Source organism: Nanorana parkeri, unplaced genomic scaffold (genome assembly GCF_000935625.1).
Source record: "Nanorana parkeri isolate BGI_ZX_2015 unplaced genomic scaffold, ASM93562v1 scaffold274, whole genome shotgun sequence".
Taxonomy (NCBI): Eukaryota; Metazoa; Chordata; class Amphibia; order Anura; family Dicroglossidae; genus Nanorana; species Nanorana parkeri.
In genome coordinates, this window is record NW_017306542.1 from 1003943 (window position 1) to 1024053 (window position 20111).

General features: G+C 39.9%; 1 protein-coding gene across 1 annotated transcript in view; it reads left to right on the forward strand.

Moving 5' to 3' along the window:
* SVEP1 (sushi, von Willebrand factor type A, EGF and pentraxin domain containing 1) overlaps positions 1-20111 on the forward strand; it is a 294647-nt gene that overhangs the window by 216197 nt on the left and 58339 nt on the right. Inside the window, exons 28-37 of the mRNA XM_018557222.1 lie at positions 707-831; positions 942-1065; positions 1155-1325; positions 3088-3261; positions 4694-4813; positions 5723-5899; positions 8116-8200; positions 8398-8589; positions 15104-15271; positions 15644-16316. Of these exons, the coding sequence (XP_018412724.1) occupies positions 707-831; positions 942-1065; positions 1155-1325; positions 3088-3261; positions 4694-4813; positions 5723-5899; positions 8116-8200; positions 8398-8589; positions 15104-15271; positions 15644-16316 (2009 nt within the window). The remainder of the gene's footprint in view (positions 1-706; positions 832-941; positions 1066-1154; positions 1326-3087; positions 3262-4693; positions 4814-5722; positions 5900-8115; positions 8201-8397; positions 8590-15103; positions 15272-15643; positions 16317-20111) is intronic.

Consider the following 20111-nt stretch of genomic DNA (forward strand, 5'->3'; position numbering starts at 1 on the left):
CCCCCCCCCCCTACAGCCCAGATTTGGCTCCATGCGACTTCTGGATTTTCCCAAAACTAAAATCACCTTTGAAAGGAAAGATATTTCAGACCTTCAATGAGATTCAGGAAAATATGACAAGGCAGCTGATGGTGATTCCAACAAAGGATTTTGCAGAATTGTTTTGAACAGTGGAAGAGACGGTGGGAGAACTGTGTGAGGTCCCAAGGGGCCTTGTTTGAACGGGACTGAGTCATCATTGTCCTGTCTACAATGTTTCTTTTATCCTCTTCAATAAATGTCTCTATTTTTCATGTTTTTCATGGCTGGATACGTTCTGGACAGACCTGGTATATGGATAAATTATTGAGCACCAGTTTATGATAATCCAGACATGGAGACAGCATAAATACATACATTCTGTTACTATCAGCATTTAAATAAAAATGATATTTTCATGTTTTCACAAGTTAAAGCTGTATGCAGCACTGACTTAAAGAGCTCAAAAAGAAAAATGTTTGTTTCACAAACATATGTGACGTTTACGATCTCAGCACTCTTTGAACATTTGTAACTGGTGACAAGTGAATTGGTTTGAACACCGAATGACAATGAACTGCATTTTTTATTCTTATGAATATGTAAATGCCATTCTCATGATTCAATTATGCTTTTATTTTGATGGTGATTTTGTTCTGATGTTGGGTGTGATATTCTGATCATCTAGGTGGGGGGGCATTAGTCCTTGCACAAGAACAAGACCAAAGGGGAGAAGGTTTTAACCCAGCAGAATCCTTTGTGGGATCACTCAGCCAGCTTAATATTTGGGATTACCCACTGTCACCAGAACAGGTAAATAAATTATAATTGCTTTCTGAACTTATCTATTAAATAGCATCACTTACTTATTGTATGCTGCATGGTTGTATAACAATTGATTAAACTGTATGCTACTGATATAGGTGAGATCTTTAGCTACATCGTGTCCACATGACCTTCAGAAAGGAAATGTATTGGCTTGGGCTGATTTTCTGGCAGGCGTGGTGGGAAGGGTTAAAGTGGACCACAAGAGTAAATTCTGCTCAGGTAAATATGACAAAACCCATGTCATTCCTTTGTCTAGCAATACAAGAGTTATTTGTCATTCATTGTTTTACCATTTCTCTACTATGCAGACTGCCCACCCTTGGAGGCATCTTCACCACATTTGCACACATTGACCAGTGACCTTAAGCCAGGTTCCACGATCAGTCTTTTCTGTGATCCGGGATATCAGATTGTAGGCAGTTCTGAACAACAGTGCTTGAATCTGGGAGAATGGGATCAACCCCAGCCAAGATGTGAAAGTTAGTATCCTATTGCCCAGAATGATGGAATGTTACACAAATGGGATTGGATTGGGGCCTCAAACTGTGTATAATGCAGTAATGTCCTGGATATTAATACACGTTTATAGATATTTGAGAGCGGTAGGAATTTGTGTTGAAGTTAGCAGATGCAAGGTCTATTGCAATAGTTTACTTCACTAGTAGCAGTGTTAACCTATTGTTGTTGTATGTAATTGAATGTAATATTGTTATTTTTTAAAATATAGGCTGTTCAAGCTGTTTAATATATGGGTAACATACTAACATTAACATTTTGGGTGAATACTGACAGGGTTATTCACAAAAGGGTGAAGAGTTAGGAGAAGACAGGAGAAGTGAACAATCTAGGACAACATAGCTGATTGGGAAAAAGTCTCCAATTCAGCTCACTTTCCAGTTCAGCTATGTTGTCCTAGATTGTTCACTTCTCGTGTCTTCTCCAAACTCTTCACTCTTATGTGAATAACCCTGTGAATTTCCATTTAGTAATTACAGGGCTGCAAGAAAAAGTTCATGTCAGTTCACAACAGTATCATTTTACAAAAAAGTTTTACCTTTTATTATTAAAAGGCAGTCCTTGTGCTGCAGGAAGGTGACTGTGACTGCCAGAGTTGAGAGGATGCCATCAGTGTGCTGCAGGCAGAAGGAAGCAATTTCTCAGTCTTCCTTCCTCAGTGATCACTGAGACTCTACTTTGTAAATTTGCAGCAAGCCGAGAGGCAGCAGGAGGGCTGGACTGTCTAAAACATTTGTGAAGACAGCCATGCACTGCACAGACACCAGTAGGTACATGATTGTTTCATCTCTGAGCCAGCATCTCATTCCAGAAAGTAGATATGGAGTCTGGATGGTGCCTAAAAAAAGTAAACGCACAGTGATGCTTGACAGAATGCACGTTAACACATCAAATGAGCCGTTATGGGTTTTCTGTAGTGAAATCTCTGGGTCTAGCAGTGAGTTCTCGGATCCCTCCAGGTGCCTCACCAGTTTGGAGGTTGACGTTTTTATTTTCTTTGTATAAGGAAAACCAAGACTTTCACTGCTGAAGATTGAGTAGAGACTCCATTGATGGGAGGTTAGTTATTTGAAGCAGGGAGATCTCACTGAGAGACATGCAAAGGCTAGTGTGTTGTTTAGACCACCAGCATACCCACATAGCTTGCATTTGTGGTAATAGAATGACCCTTGTAATTCACTTCTAACAGCACAGAAAATAAATATTGTTTTTCTTATGCTCATCACTACCATCTAGTGGCCATAATTCGGTATTTACTGGATATAACATTAGATATGGAAACTGAATATGCTATTTGTTTTTGCCTCCATTCGCACAGAACAATGGATAGCATATGTTCTTACCTGATCTAATGTAATATCCAGTAAATACCGTATTATGGCCACCAGATGGTAGTGAGGAGCATAAGAAAAAAAGCATTTATTTCCTATGCTCCTTGCTTCATCTAGTGGGCGTAATGCGGTACTTACCTGATAATACATTCAACTTGGAAATAAAATATACTAATAACATTTGTGTTACACATATGTACATGCAATTTTGCAGGGCAAATGGCTCTGCAAAATGTTTATAAATATACCCCAAAGTGTTACTGGTGTGATGTCATTCTACATAGATTTATAAGAACCTCCAAACACCTGTGCTGAAAATGACATGAATTGCTGTTTCATTTTTAATGATGTGTCAGTTTTGTTTTGTTGCTCCATAAATTCTAACTTATCTAAGGGATCAGCTGTGGAAAACCTCCTCATTTGAGAAACGGCGTTAACAGTGATGAAGATTTCTTTGCTGGAAGCACAGTGACCTACAAGTGTAACAGTGGATACTACCTGCTAGGAGACTCTCGAATGTTTTGTACAGATAATGGAAGCTGGGTTGGCACTTCACCTAAATGTCTTGGTATATTCAACTTTATTTGTTTTTCTTTGTAATAAATTCATGTACGGCTTAGCTGTTCATTAGCATATAGCCAGTGAGGTTAAAAAGCAGCTGACAGTAATGGAGATCTGTCAGTCAGCCTCATGAAATGCATATACATGGGTCACACCACAGAGGAACTTGATGTTTTGTCAACAAGGAGTTTGAATATAAAAACCCCACTAATATATGCTTTTCTTCTTCAGATTAGGTGATTAGAACCATGGATCTTCAGCTTAAACAACAAGCTATGATTGAATTCATGGGGAAAGAGGGAAAGAAAATTCATAATCGGCTAAATAATGTTTATGGTGATGATGTAGTGGAATTTTGTTTCTGCTTCTTGAAACTTCTTCACCCAACACTGCATATTGCTAATGTCCACTGCAGTGTCCCCATAACATTCTTTAGCCGATTTCAATCTCCTTAGATGCGCAAGCCGGAAATTCAATGACAGCTCTTTCTTTTAGACGAAGAGCCATAATTCAAAACACTCAATCTGAAAAAGAAAAGCATACATTAGTGGGGTAAGGACACCTCTATAACATCATGCATGAACATTCACAGTCACTCTAATAGATCTAAAATTACAGACATGGAGGCATTACTTATTGACTGACCCTCATGTGGACCTTGAGGGCCTGCTACATCTCAGAAACGTCACAGGAAGAAAGAGCGTCGGCTGCAAGCAGGGGAGCCAAAAATAAGGCGAATAATTCAACTTATTTATCATCCCTTAGACAAAACTAACAATAACCCATGCTGTGCGGGGATGGGGGGCACTGCATAGGTATGTTTTATATTGGCCCAGAGTTCAACTTTAAGGAAATGCTGACCACTTTTATTGCACATTTATGCTATTTATTTCCAAGCAAACAAGCTACAACTACATAAAAATACTCATTAATCATGGCTTTTCCTTTGACATAGAAGTCCTTTGAGTGAATTCATCACTTAAAAATGATTACAAAACACATAAAACAACACTGGGCTCCTTTATGGAAAATTACACCTGCAGCCCTGTTGCTGTGGAATGAATCAGTTTGCACTGCTTTTATTAATGACCTCTCTTGTCTGGTTTTTGTTGAAGTATGAAATTACCAGTTTGTTGTAAAAAGACCCTCTGGTATTCTAAATGTTGTTTAAATATTACCTAGAAATACACTTGTAAAATAATAAGTCATTTTGATGTTGTTAAATGACCCTAGTATAGAAATAAACCAGTATAACACAGTGTACTGTGTTAGTGAGGATAACAGAGCCATTAAAGGGATCAGTGTGCCCAATACTGGTATTTCATTCTTTGAAGTGAAGAGGTGATCCGTGTGCTGTGTAAACCTATTGAGCTGTGTGAAAATACCAATAACTTCATATTTTAATATGTGATTCATTTGTATGTATTCTTTCCCTTAAGATGTTGATGAATGCGCAGTTGGATCGGATTGTGATAAACATGCGTCATGCACAAATACTAATGGCTCCTACATATGTACCTGTATCCCTCCTTATACTGGTGATGGAAAAATGTGTTTAGGTAACTGCAATATCTTACATTTAAAGGGTGGGATTCTCTCCTAAACTCATCACCTTACAAGTGTCTCCAGAACTGGCTACCCATAGTCTTAAGATCATCCCTGCCTGATACACCTGATAATGAGCTATGATCTAATGTCTATGAAGGCAATGCAACCTCTGCAGACTGGGTAAATGATGCTGGGTCAGAAAATGACTGAAATTATTTTCCCAATTTATTGCTGTTGTCTCCCAGAGCCAGTGCCAGGGTTATCCCCTCTCTGCTATGTAGTATGCATGTTTACAGAAATATATTTTATAAGGCTACCCATAGACATTAGTTCCTTTCATTTACATGGAAATTGTTTCAGGGCAAGTATTTATGTATAGTGGCTGAGCTAACAACTCTGGGGCTGGCATTATCTCAGGAAAACCATAGCCATCATTCCACATTATTCATTTTTATCAACAAGCCAACAAGAAAGTGAATGCAGAGCTTACTGTATGTTCATAAACATAATTTTACCCATATTTGAGGATGATATGGGTGAGTAGTGTAAAGTGATATTAAAGTCAAAAGTTTTTTAAGTTATTTGTTTGAGCTGGATTCATTTTTGAAGACTACTTTAATTAACATCAGTCCCTCTAGTGCAGTAATGCTGGGAGTTACAGATTCAAGCTAAATCATTAGATAATGGTTTGGGGATGGCCATTGTACCCCTGCTGCTTTGCCTCTAATATTGCCTGACTACCAATCATGGTCTGTTTTAAGCCATTGTTTTAAACTCCCATTAGAACATTATGAATACTTTCAATTAATGAGATGGATTCTGAGTGCAAATGTTGTTCCTGTATGGGAGTTTGTGTGTGTATTGGTCTGTGTGTGTGCAGTATAGACCTAAAAACATTTGTAATGCCATTTCCATTTTAGAACCATTGAAGTGTAAAGACCCTAGAGAACTGGAAAATGGTAACTTTACTGGTAAAGAGTTTGGTGTCGGAAGTGAACTCACCTTTTCTTGCAATGAGGGTTACAACCTGATCGGCAGAGACGAGGTGATATGTTTAGAGTCTGGTAACTGGAATGCTGAAATACCATACTGCCAAGGTACATAATAATTTTGACTTACATAGGTAAAAATAATGTTGTATTATGATAACCAGGAGAAAAAAAGGCATTAACGGGATCAGCCTGCTCTAAATCAGTATTTTAGTTTTTGGAAGGTGCTGAAAAGGTAAAACATCTGACAGTTTCTTATATAATATAAGGACACTGTTGATATGGATGTGCCTGGGTTCTGGTTCTGGTTCTGCACAACTAATGTGGCTATTATGAGGGTTGCTGTGCTCCCTTCTCAATTTTTTTTAAATGTATATTATATTATTACTAACAAAGGTGAGTGGCAACACCCAAACCGAGGTAAACAGAAACTTTTTGGGAATAAGACAGGGGCGCCCACAATTTTTTGGGTTAAGATCTACTTTTTATATGACCAGCTCAATGAGATCTACCAACGAATGGCATCGCAACGCACCTCCTACAACAAAACACAGGGTAGGTGTGATTGCGATGAACGCACTGTACTATTATGAATGGTCCCTTAGTTAGACCTAGCACTCTTATCAGAGGAGGTAAACTATGGGACTATTACCTGTAATGGTAAAATAAAACCTATTACCTATAATATAAAAAAACTAACGCTTATAATCTCAGTCTTTAAGTGGGGGCTACAGTCCTGTTAGGTGGGGGCATGGTGTGTACGTGGGGGCACAGTCCTGTTAGGTGGGGACATGCTGTGTAGGTGGGGCACAGTCTGTTAGGTGAGGGCATGGGCGGGGGCACAGTCTGTAGGTTGGGGTACATGGCTGTGTACAGTGGGTAGAGATAACACAGGCTGCGGTACACAATGCCCCCTCCCTCTGATAAAGACCACCACTCACCCTGCCAAGGCCTGTGTATGATTTGTGTCTCCCAAGGGATCGGCTCTCAGATTCCCCCAGAGTAACTGCATGCTGAGCCACGGCTTCCAGTGTCAGCGGCTGTGCCAGGACACAGCGCCACCTGCTGGCCAACACAGCAAACTGCTCCCGGCCACCAGCAGCTGAGCTCCCACATAAACGGAAAAGCTGATTCCAACTTGTGATCGCGATCTACCAGAAACAGCTTTGCGATCGACTGGTAGATCGCGATCAACCTTTTGGGCACCCTGATCTAAGACATAAGAAGCCATGGGCTGATTCAGTCATTCAGGACCCAGTGATAGTTAAAATATCAATTTTCAGTGGAATGACCCTTTAATTAAAAATAAGTCTTATTTTTGGCAAGCAATTAAAAACCGTTTAAGCTTTGGCTTTAGGCAGTAAGTGTATTCATGTTTGTGCATACCTGTATCATAGCATGTACTGTGTATATATAATGGGAAAGTATGATGGGTTTTGGGCAATGATGTTAAAATTTTTACACTGTTCTTTTATAACTTTTTTTCCCAATACAAATAAATATTAAATACAGGGCTTTCCTATCAAGTTTAGCCTGCTAATTATGTTGGGCTTTGAAGTCCAGCAATTAAAAGTTGGTTTCTGCAAACTAATGGGCAAAATACTGTGAGGGTAATTTATCAAAACTGGAGCAGACAAAATATGGAGCAGCTGTGCATGGCAACCAATCAGCCTCCCCCTTTCATTTTCAAATCTTAACTGAACAAACTGAAGAGAGAAGCTGATTGGTTGCAGTGCATAGCTGCTCCAGTTTTGATACATTCCCCCTGTTTGTTTTTTGTTTGTTGGCTTATTTCTGTAAATATGCCTTTGACAACAATTTAATGTATGCAGCTGGTTACTTATTTATTACAGGTATTTATATAGCACCAACAATTTATGCTTTACATAGTTGCACATTCACTTCATTCCCTGCACTCAAGGAGCTTACAATCTAAGGTCCCTATCTCACATGTATACATAGAGGGCCAATTTAGACAGGAGCCAATTAACCTACCAGCATGTCTTTAAAATGTGGGAGGAAACCAGAGAACGTGGAGGAAACCCACGGGGAACATGCAAACTCCTTGCAGATATTGTTCTGACTGGGATTTGAACCAGTGACCCTTAATGCTGCAAGGCAGAAGTTCTAACTACTAAGCCACTGTGCTGCAGGATCCGCACATTATCTATGAATCTTACAAGTACACAGATAAATTAGATAAATATTGTTCATAGGCAGATGTTGTCTGTTTGTGGTAGCTCACGACTATAGTTATTGACTGTACATTTCTATGATTTAAAAAACCTATTGGTTTTTATTTTTGCTTATATTCATTTATATAGCTGTGTCTTGTGATAAAACACCAGTTCCAGAACACGGCAGCATTATGGGCTCAAACTTCACTTATGGAAAAAACATTACATACAGGTAAATTGCCGCTATATCATTTTATTATAGTCCTAGCATATATCTGAATTATGATTTCTACAACAGCATGAAGGGATGTGTTTGGTTTAAGGAAGTAGTGAGACTGTACCTGTTGAAATGAGTTGCTTAAGTAGTTAGAAATGTAGTCTTGTATTAACCAAGAACTGTGACTTGCATTTTTGTCTTATGCTATGTAGATGCAATGATGGATACATCTTAACTGGTCATGAGGAGAGTACGTGCCTTGCTGATGGTTCCTGGAGTCATGGAGCACCATCCTGTGAATCAGTCACATGCCCAGAACCAAATGAAATAGTTTTTGGAAATCTTACCATTAGTGGATTAACATTCCAGTCAACTGCATCATATATGTGTGACAAGGGATACAGGTAATGCACAAGATGAAATGCACAAAGAAAACAAAAAGCTATTACAGATGCCTATTTCATATTAATGTATGAATATATTTTGTACATATGTTGTACAATGTATTTATTCAAATGCACTTTCCCAATTACTCGTTCCATTCTGAATAATTCACAACTTGCTATATAAAAGCTTACTTTTCATATTTTTAAGCTAAACCATGTATACTCCTGGACCGTTCAAGCTAGGCATAAAATGAAAAAAATAATGCCATCAATAAAAAGCTAATTTCAAAACAACCAGTTGATCCAAAGATACAGGCAGCTGAAAGTATATGCAAATCCCAACTTTTCCTGTAAAAATTAACTTTATCCACCTTCTAGGACTCCCTATTGGTCTATTGAGTTGCCAGTCAAAAAGGTTGGTAGAAGGGTGTGGGGCAATGCTTCCCTATTGCAGAAAAGCCTGTGATTTGCATATGGGAGTGGTTGTATTTATCGATAGATCTGATTATACATTTTCTTTGAAGGTAACCTCTGATTATGCATTTTTCTTTATATGCTCAGTTTCAACTGCCATGTGTCTGGACATATCTATTAGGGATGCACAGATACTTTTTGAGTACCAGTACAGATAGTTGGCATTTTCATGAGAACTACCAGGGTTGCAGTGGTTGCAGTGGTTGCAGCTGGGACCTGGCTCTGGCACTCCACCACTGTATCAGTACTCGTACTTGTAAGTACTCGGCAAGTACCAGTAATCGTACTCGCAAAACTGGTATCTGTGCATCCCTTTATTTATAGTTATAAAAACAAAATCGTACATTAAAACAGAGATGTACAAATCCCAGGAGCTCCGTGTATCGGTACATGTACTCGTACTTGTACCGAGTACTGTACTTGGTATCTGTGCAACCCTAATATCTATGATCGCTTGAAATACCACTCACTGTGATCTAGCAGTCTTCTTGAGGCTGTATGGAAATTCAGACTACATACAGTTGTGCAAACTGGGGGAGCTTTATGTAAATCAAAGAGTTGGAGACAGAGTATTAGTGGTGGGGAACAGGCAGAGATGTTTCTAATTTACTACATTGGTATGCAATGTAGCAAATGATTTGCTTGAACAGTTTTTTTTCAGCACAAAACTGTGTATTTATCAATAATTTGCTGGCAAAATTTGCCCAGTGGAAAAAAAATCTAAATTCACCCAAGTGAGATTTAATGGGATTTGCAAAACATTTTCTGGGTAAATCATGTTAATTCAGATCTTACCTGGATCTAGCATGCAGGAGTTTATCATAAGAGATAAACTTAGGGCCAAACCCAAATGCCAACATAGCCGCCCATAAATATTGCCACTCTACACTGTCAAATGCTTTAGCAATATCTAATGAGGGTAAAGCCCCAGGGCTTATTTGATCAACTGGGATTTGTAAATTCAAAAAAATTTTACGGATATTATCTACTATCGATTTATCCACCATAAACCCACTCTGATCTGGATGTATTAAGGTATGCATAACCTTTGCTAGTCTATTGGTCAATACCCTTGCCAGAAACTTAACATCGACATTTAAAAATGATATGGGTCTATAAGACTGGCAAAAGCGGATCCTTGTCCTTTTTAGGTATTACCACAATCGCTGCTGTATACATGGAAACCAGCAGTACCCCTGAGCCTATTGCATCCTCAAAGGTCTGCAACAGCTCGGTAAAAGTATATGCCCATATTTCCTGTACGCCTCCACTGGAATCCCATCTACCCCAGGAGCTTCACCGCTAGGAAGGCTCTTCATTGCTTTTTTTATTTCCTCTAATGTAATTGGCGGCCTCAAGTGAAACTCTATCTTTCCCTGATAAATTTAGACAAGGGATATCCTTCATATACTGCTTCAACTCCTCCTTTGAAAGAGCTACCCTAGATGTATATAAAGATTCATAGAAATCGTGCAAAGTCAACAAAATCTCTCCCCCTTGTGTATGTACTTTGCCATTAGCATCTTTTATTGCATTGATATGGGAAACCAGATTCTGAGCCCTAGATATCTGTGCTAATAACCTCCCTGTGTTCTCTCCTTTCTCCCAGTGCATTTGTCTGTAAAAAAAAAAAAAGTTTTATTCCTATATTTTTTGAAGAATAACAGAGTCCAGGAATATTTGCGCCTCTTGCCATATAATACGATTTTCCTCATTCGGCTCAGATATACAGTATATTTCATTTCCAAATTTACCACTCCCTTACAAGCTCTATCCTCTACCTCTCTACTCTGTTTTTTGACCACCCTAATCTAAAAAAAACCTCTTACTGTATATGCTTTCAATGCATCCCATATAACCCCTTGCGGAGCCGTGGATGCATTTGTTCCTATAAAAAACAGCATTCCCTCAATGTGTTCTGATCATGAAACAAAGATAGCCAGAAAGGATTCAGTCTCCAAGATACCCTGTACTGACATCCTCCAAGTTTAACAGCAGTTACTATTAATGAGTGGTCAGATACACTCCTTGGTTGTATATCAGCTGACACAATACAAGCCAGTAATTCCACTGAACTTAAAACCAAATTTATTTGTGATAAGGTGTTGTGCGTTTTAGACGCACATGTACATTGAAACTCTTCTGGGTGCATTAAACGCCAAACATCTTATAAGCCTATTTCTGTGCAAAATCTAACCCTCATTCAATTTTCGTTCCAATACCCCATTTTGCACAGACCAATGCAGATTTCGATTATCGTTCGTCAGCATTACTAACTGGACGAATGTTGATGATCAACAGAACAGATTTTCGTTTGTGCAGTGTTCATCTTGCCATTTGTGTTGTACGAAAACACAGCTAATCCATTGATTTTCTGTCGTTTTGAAAACAGTTTTCTAGCCTGCCCGATAGACGAAATTCGTCCAGTTGTACAGTAATTTGCGATCGTTCACTTCACATCAACTGGCCGATTATCAGATGAAACCGCGATTGCGGACAAAAATTGAACGATAATTGTAAGGTGTATGGGCACCTTAACCTTCCCATTTTTTCACCCGGAGCCTGGCCACATGTAAATAAAACATCCTTATAAACAAGGACATGAATCCCCCACAAATACAAATTACATATATTTCATCTTAAACGTATCAGCATACACTTATGGGACAATATAACAGCCAGAATAAAAAATTTAGCTGCAAACAATGTCTTTGTAGGCCTTTTACATGTAGTCATCTCCATTAACAGCAGTATTACCATTTCCTGACCACAACTGTACCCTCCAGCAATAAATCCAACCATAAACATATTCCCCATGAAAGGAGAGGAGAGAAAAAGAAAAAGAAATTCAAACACAAACACCCACCAGCCCCACTAGGGGGATAAAAACGGATGTTTAGGACATTATCTCCTAACATTCACCCAATTCCTCATACAGTGTCTATACACACGTCTTATCACCCTCCTTGGGTGAGCCCCTTTTCAGCTCTTAGGGCCTCTGCATACCCATCTGTCCAACCGTTCAAAAACTGCCCCAGGTGATTAAAAAAATTTGTTTTTTTCCTTCGTCAGTAATTCGTAATTTTGCAGGGAACATCATGGCAAACTGTATCTTAAGCTGCCAAAGTCGTTTTTTATTTTCCTGAACCTGTGCTCTCTTCCTTTCTTGTGAAAAGTCCAGAAACATCATTACCCTAGAGGCAGCTAAATACATCACCCAAGTCTTGGGCTCTGCGAAGCATGGCTTCCCTGTCTCTGTAGTTAAATACGCGAATTAGCATTGGCCTTGGGGGATTGCCTGGAGGTGGAGGATGGTTAGGAACATGTTCAACCATAAACATAGCAGATTAATAGTCATTACCTATTGTTTTGGTTATCCATTTTTCTATAGAGGCCACTTTTATAAAGGTTCAGGAATGCCAATAATTCTGATGTAATTGCGGTGTAGTCTATTCTCTATATCATCACATTTAGCAGAGTTATTGATGGATCTTTGTACAGCTGATTTAAAATCAATACGATCAATACGCATGGCGTTATTAGCATCTTCTAGTTCACTGACTCTCACTTTCTCTCACTTTTTGTAGATCTTGCCACAAAAGACCCACTTCTTCCCTCATTCCCTGCACCTGTTCAGACAACATGGCTAATGAAGCATTGCAATTTTGCACAGCTACAAACACATCTTTAAGAGTAGATTCCACTAATACACCTGCTTGCATGGATAGTTCTTGAATCCTAGATTAATCTGCAGAGTCACAAAACAGTCCTGTCTCCATAATAGATACCTCCACCTCCACACTCCCTGGCAACTTACCACCCGTTGTCTCCATGTTATACCGCTCTTTAGATGTAGGGGAACAGTCTGTTGTTGCAGGGGACCCTCTGGCGAATTTCTCCAGCCGAACAGCAACCTCCTTTTTTCTGTCCTTTTCTATCTTTGAAGAGGTCCTGTAAAGGCACGGTTGTTAACCGCATGAATCGCGGCAAACTGCGCGAGAAATCGCGGCAAACTGCGCGAGAAATCGCGGCAAACTGCGCGAGAAATCGCGGCAAACGGCGCATGCGCGAGAAATCACGGCAAACTGCGCATGCGCGGGAATGGCGGCAAAATGTGCGGGAAACCACACAGGAAGTGAGGTAGCTGTCAGTATCCTGGGACTATTTAAGGAGGAGTCAGCCTCTCTTTCATTGCTGATGGTCTTGTCAGCTTGATGTGTTGTATCCTGTGTTCCTGTATTGTTTAAAGCCTGCCTCTGACTTGGATTGCCCTGGACTACTCTCTTGCTTGCTGCCAGCCCTTGACCCCGACTGGCCGTGGCTCGGGCCCGCCAGCTCCTTCTGTTGTGGATGGGGTGGAGGAGTTTGAAGTGGAATCCATAGTGGATTGCAGACGCTGTGGGGGTCATCTTCAATTTCTAGTTAAATGGAAAGGCTATGATCAGCCTCAGGTACGTGATAGGTCCGGACTATTTGCTTGGAATCAGCCCCACTACTCCCATCATTCCTAGGGAGCCAATTTCCTTTTTTTTTTTTAGTCGTTATGGGCCCTGACAATATCTCTGCCACTATTACACTCCTCCACTGATTTCTGGCTGTATCCAAATGTCCCACCAGCACAGGTTACCTCCACTGAACACAGGCCACTCTTTCACAGTAGGACAGTCCAGGCTCCAACAGCCACTGCTCCTCTCAGAGCTGCAGGCTGTGTCTCTCAGCAACTTCACAGGGTCCCCTCCTCCACCTTATACCTATGACCAGCTATGGTATCTCTCCCCTGTAAGGATGACAGGGACCTCAGCAACTTCCTCCGCCGTTCTGTTTACCAGCGCTACATAGCTCCATCGGTCACAGGATCCCAGGGTTCCAAGCAGCATACACCTTGCAGCTGGGCCTGCCCCTGCCCCAGGAGGTTTTCAGGATGGAGCACCAGAGCACAGACACATGCTTCCTCACATCCTCCTCTTGGCCACACACCCCAGATTCTGTTCACAAATCCTGTTTGATGAAATTCTCACTTGGGCAAATCTTGTTTGATGCTATTTTTGGTGGGTGAATTTTGCTTGAAAGTGGGCAAAAAACATTGTAAGAATCCAATCTTGGACAAAAAAATAGGTGAATGCCCTGTGAATTTCATGTTGATTTATTGCTAAATACACCCCCTAATTTATTTATCTTTATATCAGATGGATATTTCTAAAATAGTTAATGCCTTCATGCTGTTTCAATTCCTGCAGCATGCCTATCACTGCATCCAAAGAAAAATACACTTAAATCTAAACTCCAAGCAAATATAATGGCACAAATGATTATGGCTGTGTACTAATTAATACATCTTTAAATTATTATTTTTTAAATGAAAGAAGATCTAGCAACAGCCTCTTGCAGTCCACTTTGCAGTCTGTACAGCAAAGTTCAGTGAAGGGGGAGGGAGAAGCAGCATATGGACTTAATCAGGTGTGCTGCGGGGCAAGGAGCAAGAAACGTGATAGAGAGATGAGCATATACAGTAGGTCTGCTTCTTCTTACACTGTCCGGTTACTGAACTCTGGCAGAGAAAAGTGAGGTCTCCTGCACTAACGGGCAGGACTGTGATTTTTGCTAGAACTGTGGACATCTCAGGAAGGGAGGACAGAAATACAAATCCTTTGGCAGATAAAACAGCTTCCTTGTACATTATGCATGTCATTGGTGTATTCAGCTGTTTCCCTGGAGTTCAGTTTTAAACTCTGTAAGTGCTGCAGGAAGATTTAATTGGGACTTCCTTCATGGGACAGGGCTTGAGGTGAATGGTTCTTTGTACTATGGAAAACAATGTGGAATATGTTAGTGCCATCTAAATTTGGGAAATAAACTGCTTTCTGAAAGAGTTTGTGAAAGGCATCATTGCTGACAGTGAGATCAAAGATTGAACTCACTTCCCCAAGTGTGCCAATGGATGTTAATGGTCCCTAAAGCACAGAGTTTGAACATGGCAGCATAAAAAAACCTCTCACATGAAGCCACTGACTTCCTTGACTTTGGTTGTTTTGATTTGATTAACAACATTTTTTCTTAGCTTGCAGGGTACATCAACTTTGGTGTGTGAATCTTCAGGAAAATGGAGCAATGATGCTCCAACCTGCAAACTTTTATCCTGTGGACCTCCTCCTGTCGTTAAAGATGCCATCTCCAAAGGAAAAGACTTCACATTTGGACATTTAGTGACCTATACTTGCAAAGAAGGGTAGGCCAATCAGGATTTACTAGACGGTATTTTCAAAGTCTTTTAGAGTTTGAGACTGTGCTATGGAACAACTGCATGCACGTTACAAATTTTACATACAGCCAAAACCTGTTTGTTAGTGTTGGATAGAGTGGGGGGATTACAACCCATGTTACCCTTTCTGGTGAAACCAAAGCAGTAAAAACCCAAAAGGAGTTCTTATCTAAAACTAGAAAATACGTTTTTGGTTTGACATACACTTTAAGGCACCCATGGATTTAAGTTATAGTTCATTTTTGTAAATAACAAGCAATATTCATATTGTAGCTTAACAACTGTCTAAGATGTCATTTTCATGTATTGTAGTAACAGTTGTTTCATTTATATACACAGATATACTTTAGTTGGTCCAGAAGCTATAAGCTGCCTATCTACTGGAAAATGGAGTGATAACATTCCACAGTGTATGGCTGTATCATGTGATGAGCCCCCAAATGTGAACCATGCTTCCTCAGACAGTGCACATCGGCTGTATGGAGATACTGCATATTATTACTGCTTTGATGGGTATAGTATGTCTGATAACAGTATAATGCTTTGCAATGCACAAGGAAAATGGGTACCACCTAATGGTAAAGAAATGCCCCATTGCATAGCTGATTTTTGTGAGAAGCCATTGGAGGTTCCATATAGCATCCTAGAATCTATCAACAAAGCAAAGTTTGTATCTGGCACAACAGTGAGTTTTAAATGCATGGAAGGTTTTGTATTAAACACAACAGGCAAAATTGAGTGCCTGCGAGGTGGAGAATGGAACCCATCACCATCAACTATCCAGTGTATACCTGTCCGTTGTGGAGAACCACCTAGGATGAAAAATGGTTATGTCATTGGAAGCAATCACAGTTTTGATGCTGTAGTAGCCTACAGCTGTAACAAAGGATATTACATAAAAGGGGAAAAGAAACGAACATGTCAAGCCTCTGGAGAATGGAGTGGTCGTTTGCCAACTTGCCATCCGGTATCCTGTGGCCAGCCACCTGAACTTGAAAATGGAGTGGTAGAGGTATGTGTGTTCACTTCTTTTCTAAATATTGAAGTTCACTGTGTGGTCAATACGTGTACTGAATTTTGTTACGTTTATTATAAAGTATATTTATTTTCTGAATGACATCTTGAAGTATAAGTGCATCTTTGAATGATAAGTCCACTTTTAAAACATATTAGCTCTTTGAAGCTGAAGTGAAGAACAAAGATGTATAGTAGTTCAATTAGGATACCCCTGGCGTCATGCATTAGAAAACATTTCCTATAAATTGTAAAAGTTCCATGAATCATCTTCTAAAAAAAGGAGGCATAATCTTGTGGAAGGAAGAATTGATGCAGGGAATCAAGTTCATAAAATGTTACAGTCACATTACACTGGGAAGAGATTTGATCTAGAAAATACAACATGGGGAGGTACTGTGCTGTCAATCTGTATCTAGAAGCAGATAAGAAGAAGCTGTTGTCACTAGAGTGGTCCAGTGCACTCCTGACTCCTTGGCGCTATGAAAATAGCAGAATACCCAGATCAGGGCTGAGATGTATTGCCTGGCATATCAAAATGCTGGCTACAGAGCAGTATTTTAAAAGTTTTAACTTTCTATTTGTTATAGACCAGGACAACAAGTAACATTCCAAATATAACTTGCTACCTTTTCTTACCTTTGAGATTTTCTATGACAGTCCCAGACCAATGTAAGTGTTGATTTGTTTACATTTACATACTGCAGTCTACACATATCCACACTTCAGTTTTTCACAGATGGATTTCTGTATAGTGGAATAGCTTTCCACGATTTTTTGTTTGGACTTACATGGAACTAGGGAACAGTTGGGGCTTAGACAAATTCATGCTTAGGCTGTATTCTTCCTCCATCTTCTGATATTTTTCTTATTCTTATTATTTAATATTCTTATTAAGTTATTTGATGTAGTTCCTAAGAATAAAGTGCAATATGGAAAATATCATTTTTCTCACAGCAATGAAGACATTAAGTTAAATAGGTACATTATGCTGAGTACTATAATGCTGGGCACACACCTTACAACCATCGCAAGACTTTTGTCTTGCGATGGTTGTAAGGTAATGAAAAAAACGTAGAATCTGCCTATCTTGGACAGGCAGATCGTACTTGCGATGATCGCAAGCAGTGCCCCCCTGAGGGGCGGGCTTCCGATGACCGCATTGCTGAACAGGCAGTGTGCGTTTGCTTGTGCAGCTTTTATCTTGCGAACATGCCACACACCCGCCCACAATCATATGATTCTCGACGGGTTTTCGAGCATGTTCCTAAGATAAAAGTTGTGCGACCTTACAGTAGCAGAGGTCGCACGCCTTCCATACACCTTGCGATAATCGTACGATCGCGGGATTTCCCGCGACTATCGCAAGGTGTGTGGGCACCTTATGAATTGTTTTAAACCACAAAAGTTTACTTAACTTTTAAGAACAAGTATTGTTAGACCCAGTATATCAAACTGCTAAAAAAAAATGTGAACATATACTAAAGAGAACCAGTAAACCTAAAAATAATATTTCCTTGTGTTAATATGTCCAAAGCTTAAATTACCAGTTAGTGTGTTATGGGCTAAAACCCCTATCAGGTTATTTTTATTGTTTGTGTCATGCTGGGGAGAATTCCCTTAAATTCCTGTCTTAGACATTCAACAGGAAGCAAGAAGAGATCTCCTCAAACTGAGGGGAGTACCTCTTTAAGATGTCATCAAAACATTGTTGCCATATTAGAAGATTTATCTCATGATGTCACGTGGACTGTCAAATATTGGATTTCCCTTAATTTTCTGTCTCAGTGACAGTGGTCACCAGGGCAAATAAAGGGATGAATCTTCCCAGTGGGGGACACAGACAACAATAAAAACCTGACAGGGACTTAAACACATTTTAAGTCTTCAAGGGCTAAAATAGCCATTAATGGACTTAGCTTAGAGTTCACACATGATGAGAGTTGGTAGGGTAGAGTGGTTTGTTCATGCCTATTACTCAAAGGTAATCCTTAGAATGATTATGTAAATATGTCCATCTAAATAAATATGTGTATCTAGTTTTAGTTGAGTCCTTAAATATGAAATGGTGTATAGTAGGTAAGATTTTAAGGAGAAATATCCCCCCGCCCCTTGCCTCCCCCTTTTTTTTCATTTTTCTCTTTCTCCTTTTGCCTTTTTCTCTTCTCTAACTAATGTTATTCCTGTGTTATCCTTTTCTTTAGCCTCTCTATTTTCTTATCCAGACTGCCAGCACTCCCCCATCATTACAACTGGGATCACATGAGTCCCATTACCCTATCCCTGTCCTTTAGATATCCAGCAATTACTGAAATCTCTCATCTTTGAACCTGATTTTTCCAATTTAGTGTGATCATCATCAATTTGTAATCTCTACCTAAAGCTAGCCATATGTCTATAGATTTTTGATCAGACATTGTCGTTGCTGCCAAGAGCCCTCTTTTGTTTGTAGCTCAAATAGCCCATCAAGCACAGACCAATGTCGATTTTGATAATCGTTGGTTAGCTTACTAACTCACAGAATTTCTCATCTTCGAGAAAATTCGGCCAGAAGTACAGTAATTAATGTCCCATGAACTTATTAATTATCATTCGAAAGACCATTCGTGGACGATTTCCGAACAAAGATCGATAGGTGTATGGGCACCTTAAGGCTGCTAGCTCTTTACAATGACAGTTGTTCTAATAGGCAATGGGCCTATGTAGACAGTGGGATGACCAAGGTTGAATATTGTACTGTAATGGTCTGATTTATGTTACCTAAAGGCTGTATTGCTAATGATTATGCTGGTGTCTAAGATGTTACAGAAATAAAAAAAACAATATAAATAAAGTAGAAACATATATGCACCACATACAACATGTTAATTTTTTCAAAATATTTGACCAGGCAAATATTAGGGGGGGTTATTCGCTAAAGGGCCGAAAGATATAGCCATAGCTTTGGCTAATCCTTCAGCTCACTTTGACCTCCAGAGCTATTCATAATAGCCCGCACAGCAGCTAAAGGCAACCGAACAGCTCGGCCGAGCCGAATGCATATGCTTCGGCTTGGCTGAGCCGAACACACAGCCGTAGCGGGGAGAGCGGTCTGCCGATGCAAAACAAAATGTAAACAAACAAAAAGGTGCAGGGTCCCCCTCCCGATCCATACCAGACCCTTTAGATCTGGTAGGAAAGTTAGGAGGGACCTCAAGTTAGAAAATAAAATAAAGTTGCTTGGGGTTCCCCCCAAAAGTCATACAGTTTAGGTCTGGTAGGAATTTTAAGGGGGAAAAATCCCAACCAGACGCTTAATCCGAGCACAGGCCTGGCAGAGCAGAAAAGGGGGGGATGAGCGAGGGTGCTTTTTAAAGGGGTGGCCCATGCCGATGAGGACAAGGGCCTCTTCCGCCACAACCCTGGCCTGGTGGTTGTGGGGGTCTGCGGGCAGGGGGGCTTATTTGCATCGGGGTACCCCTTTAATAAAGGGGGCGACCAGATTCTGCCCCCCTTGTGAATGAGTAAGGTGTAATGTACCCCTACTCATTCACTAAAGGATTAAAGTAAAATGTAAATAAACACCACACTTTTAGAAAAAAATCATTTGGTTGAGAAAAAAACACAACAAAAGTTTTTGACAAGTCCTTTATTAAAGAAAAATCACAAAAATGAATCCACTGATGTAATACAAAGTTCAATCAAGTCATCCAGTAGCCAAAACGCCACAAACAAAAAAATACTAAAAAAACTGACGCTCATCGACCTGTTCACAGCCAACGAACTGCCGCCACATACTGAGTGGTGTGACATG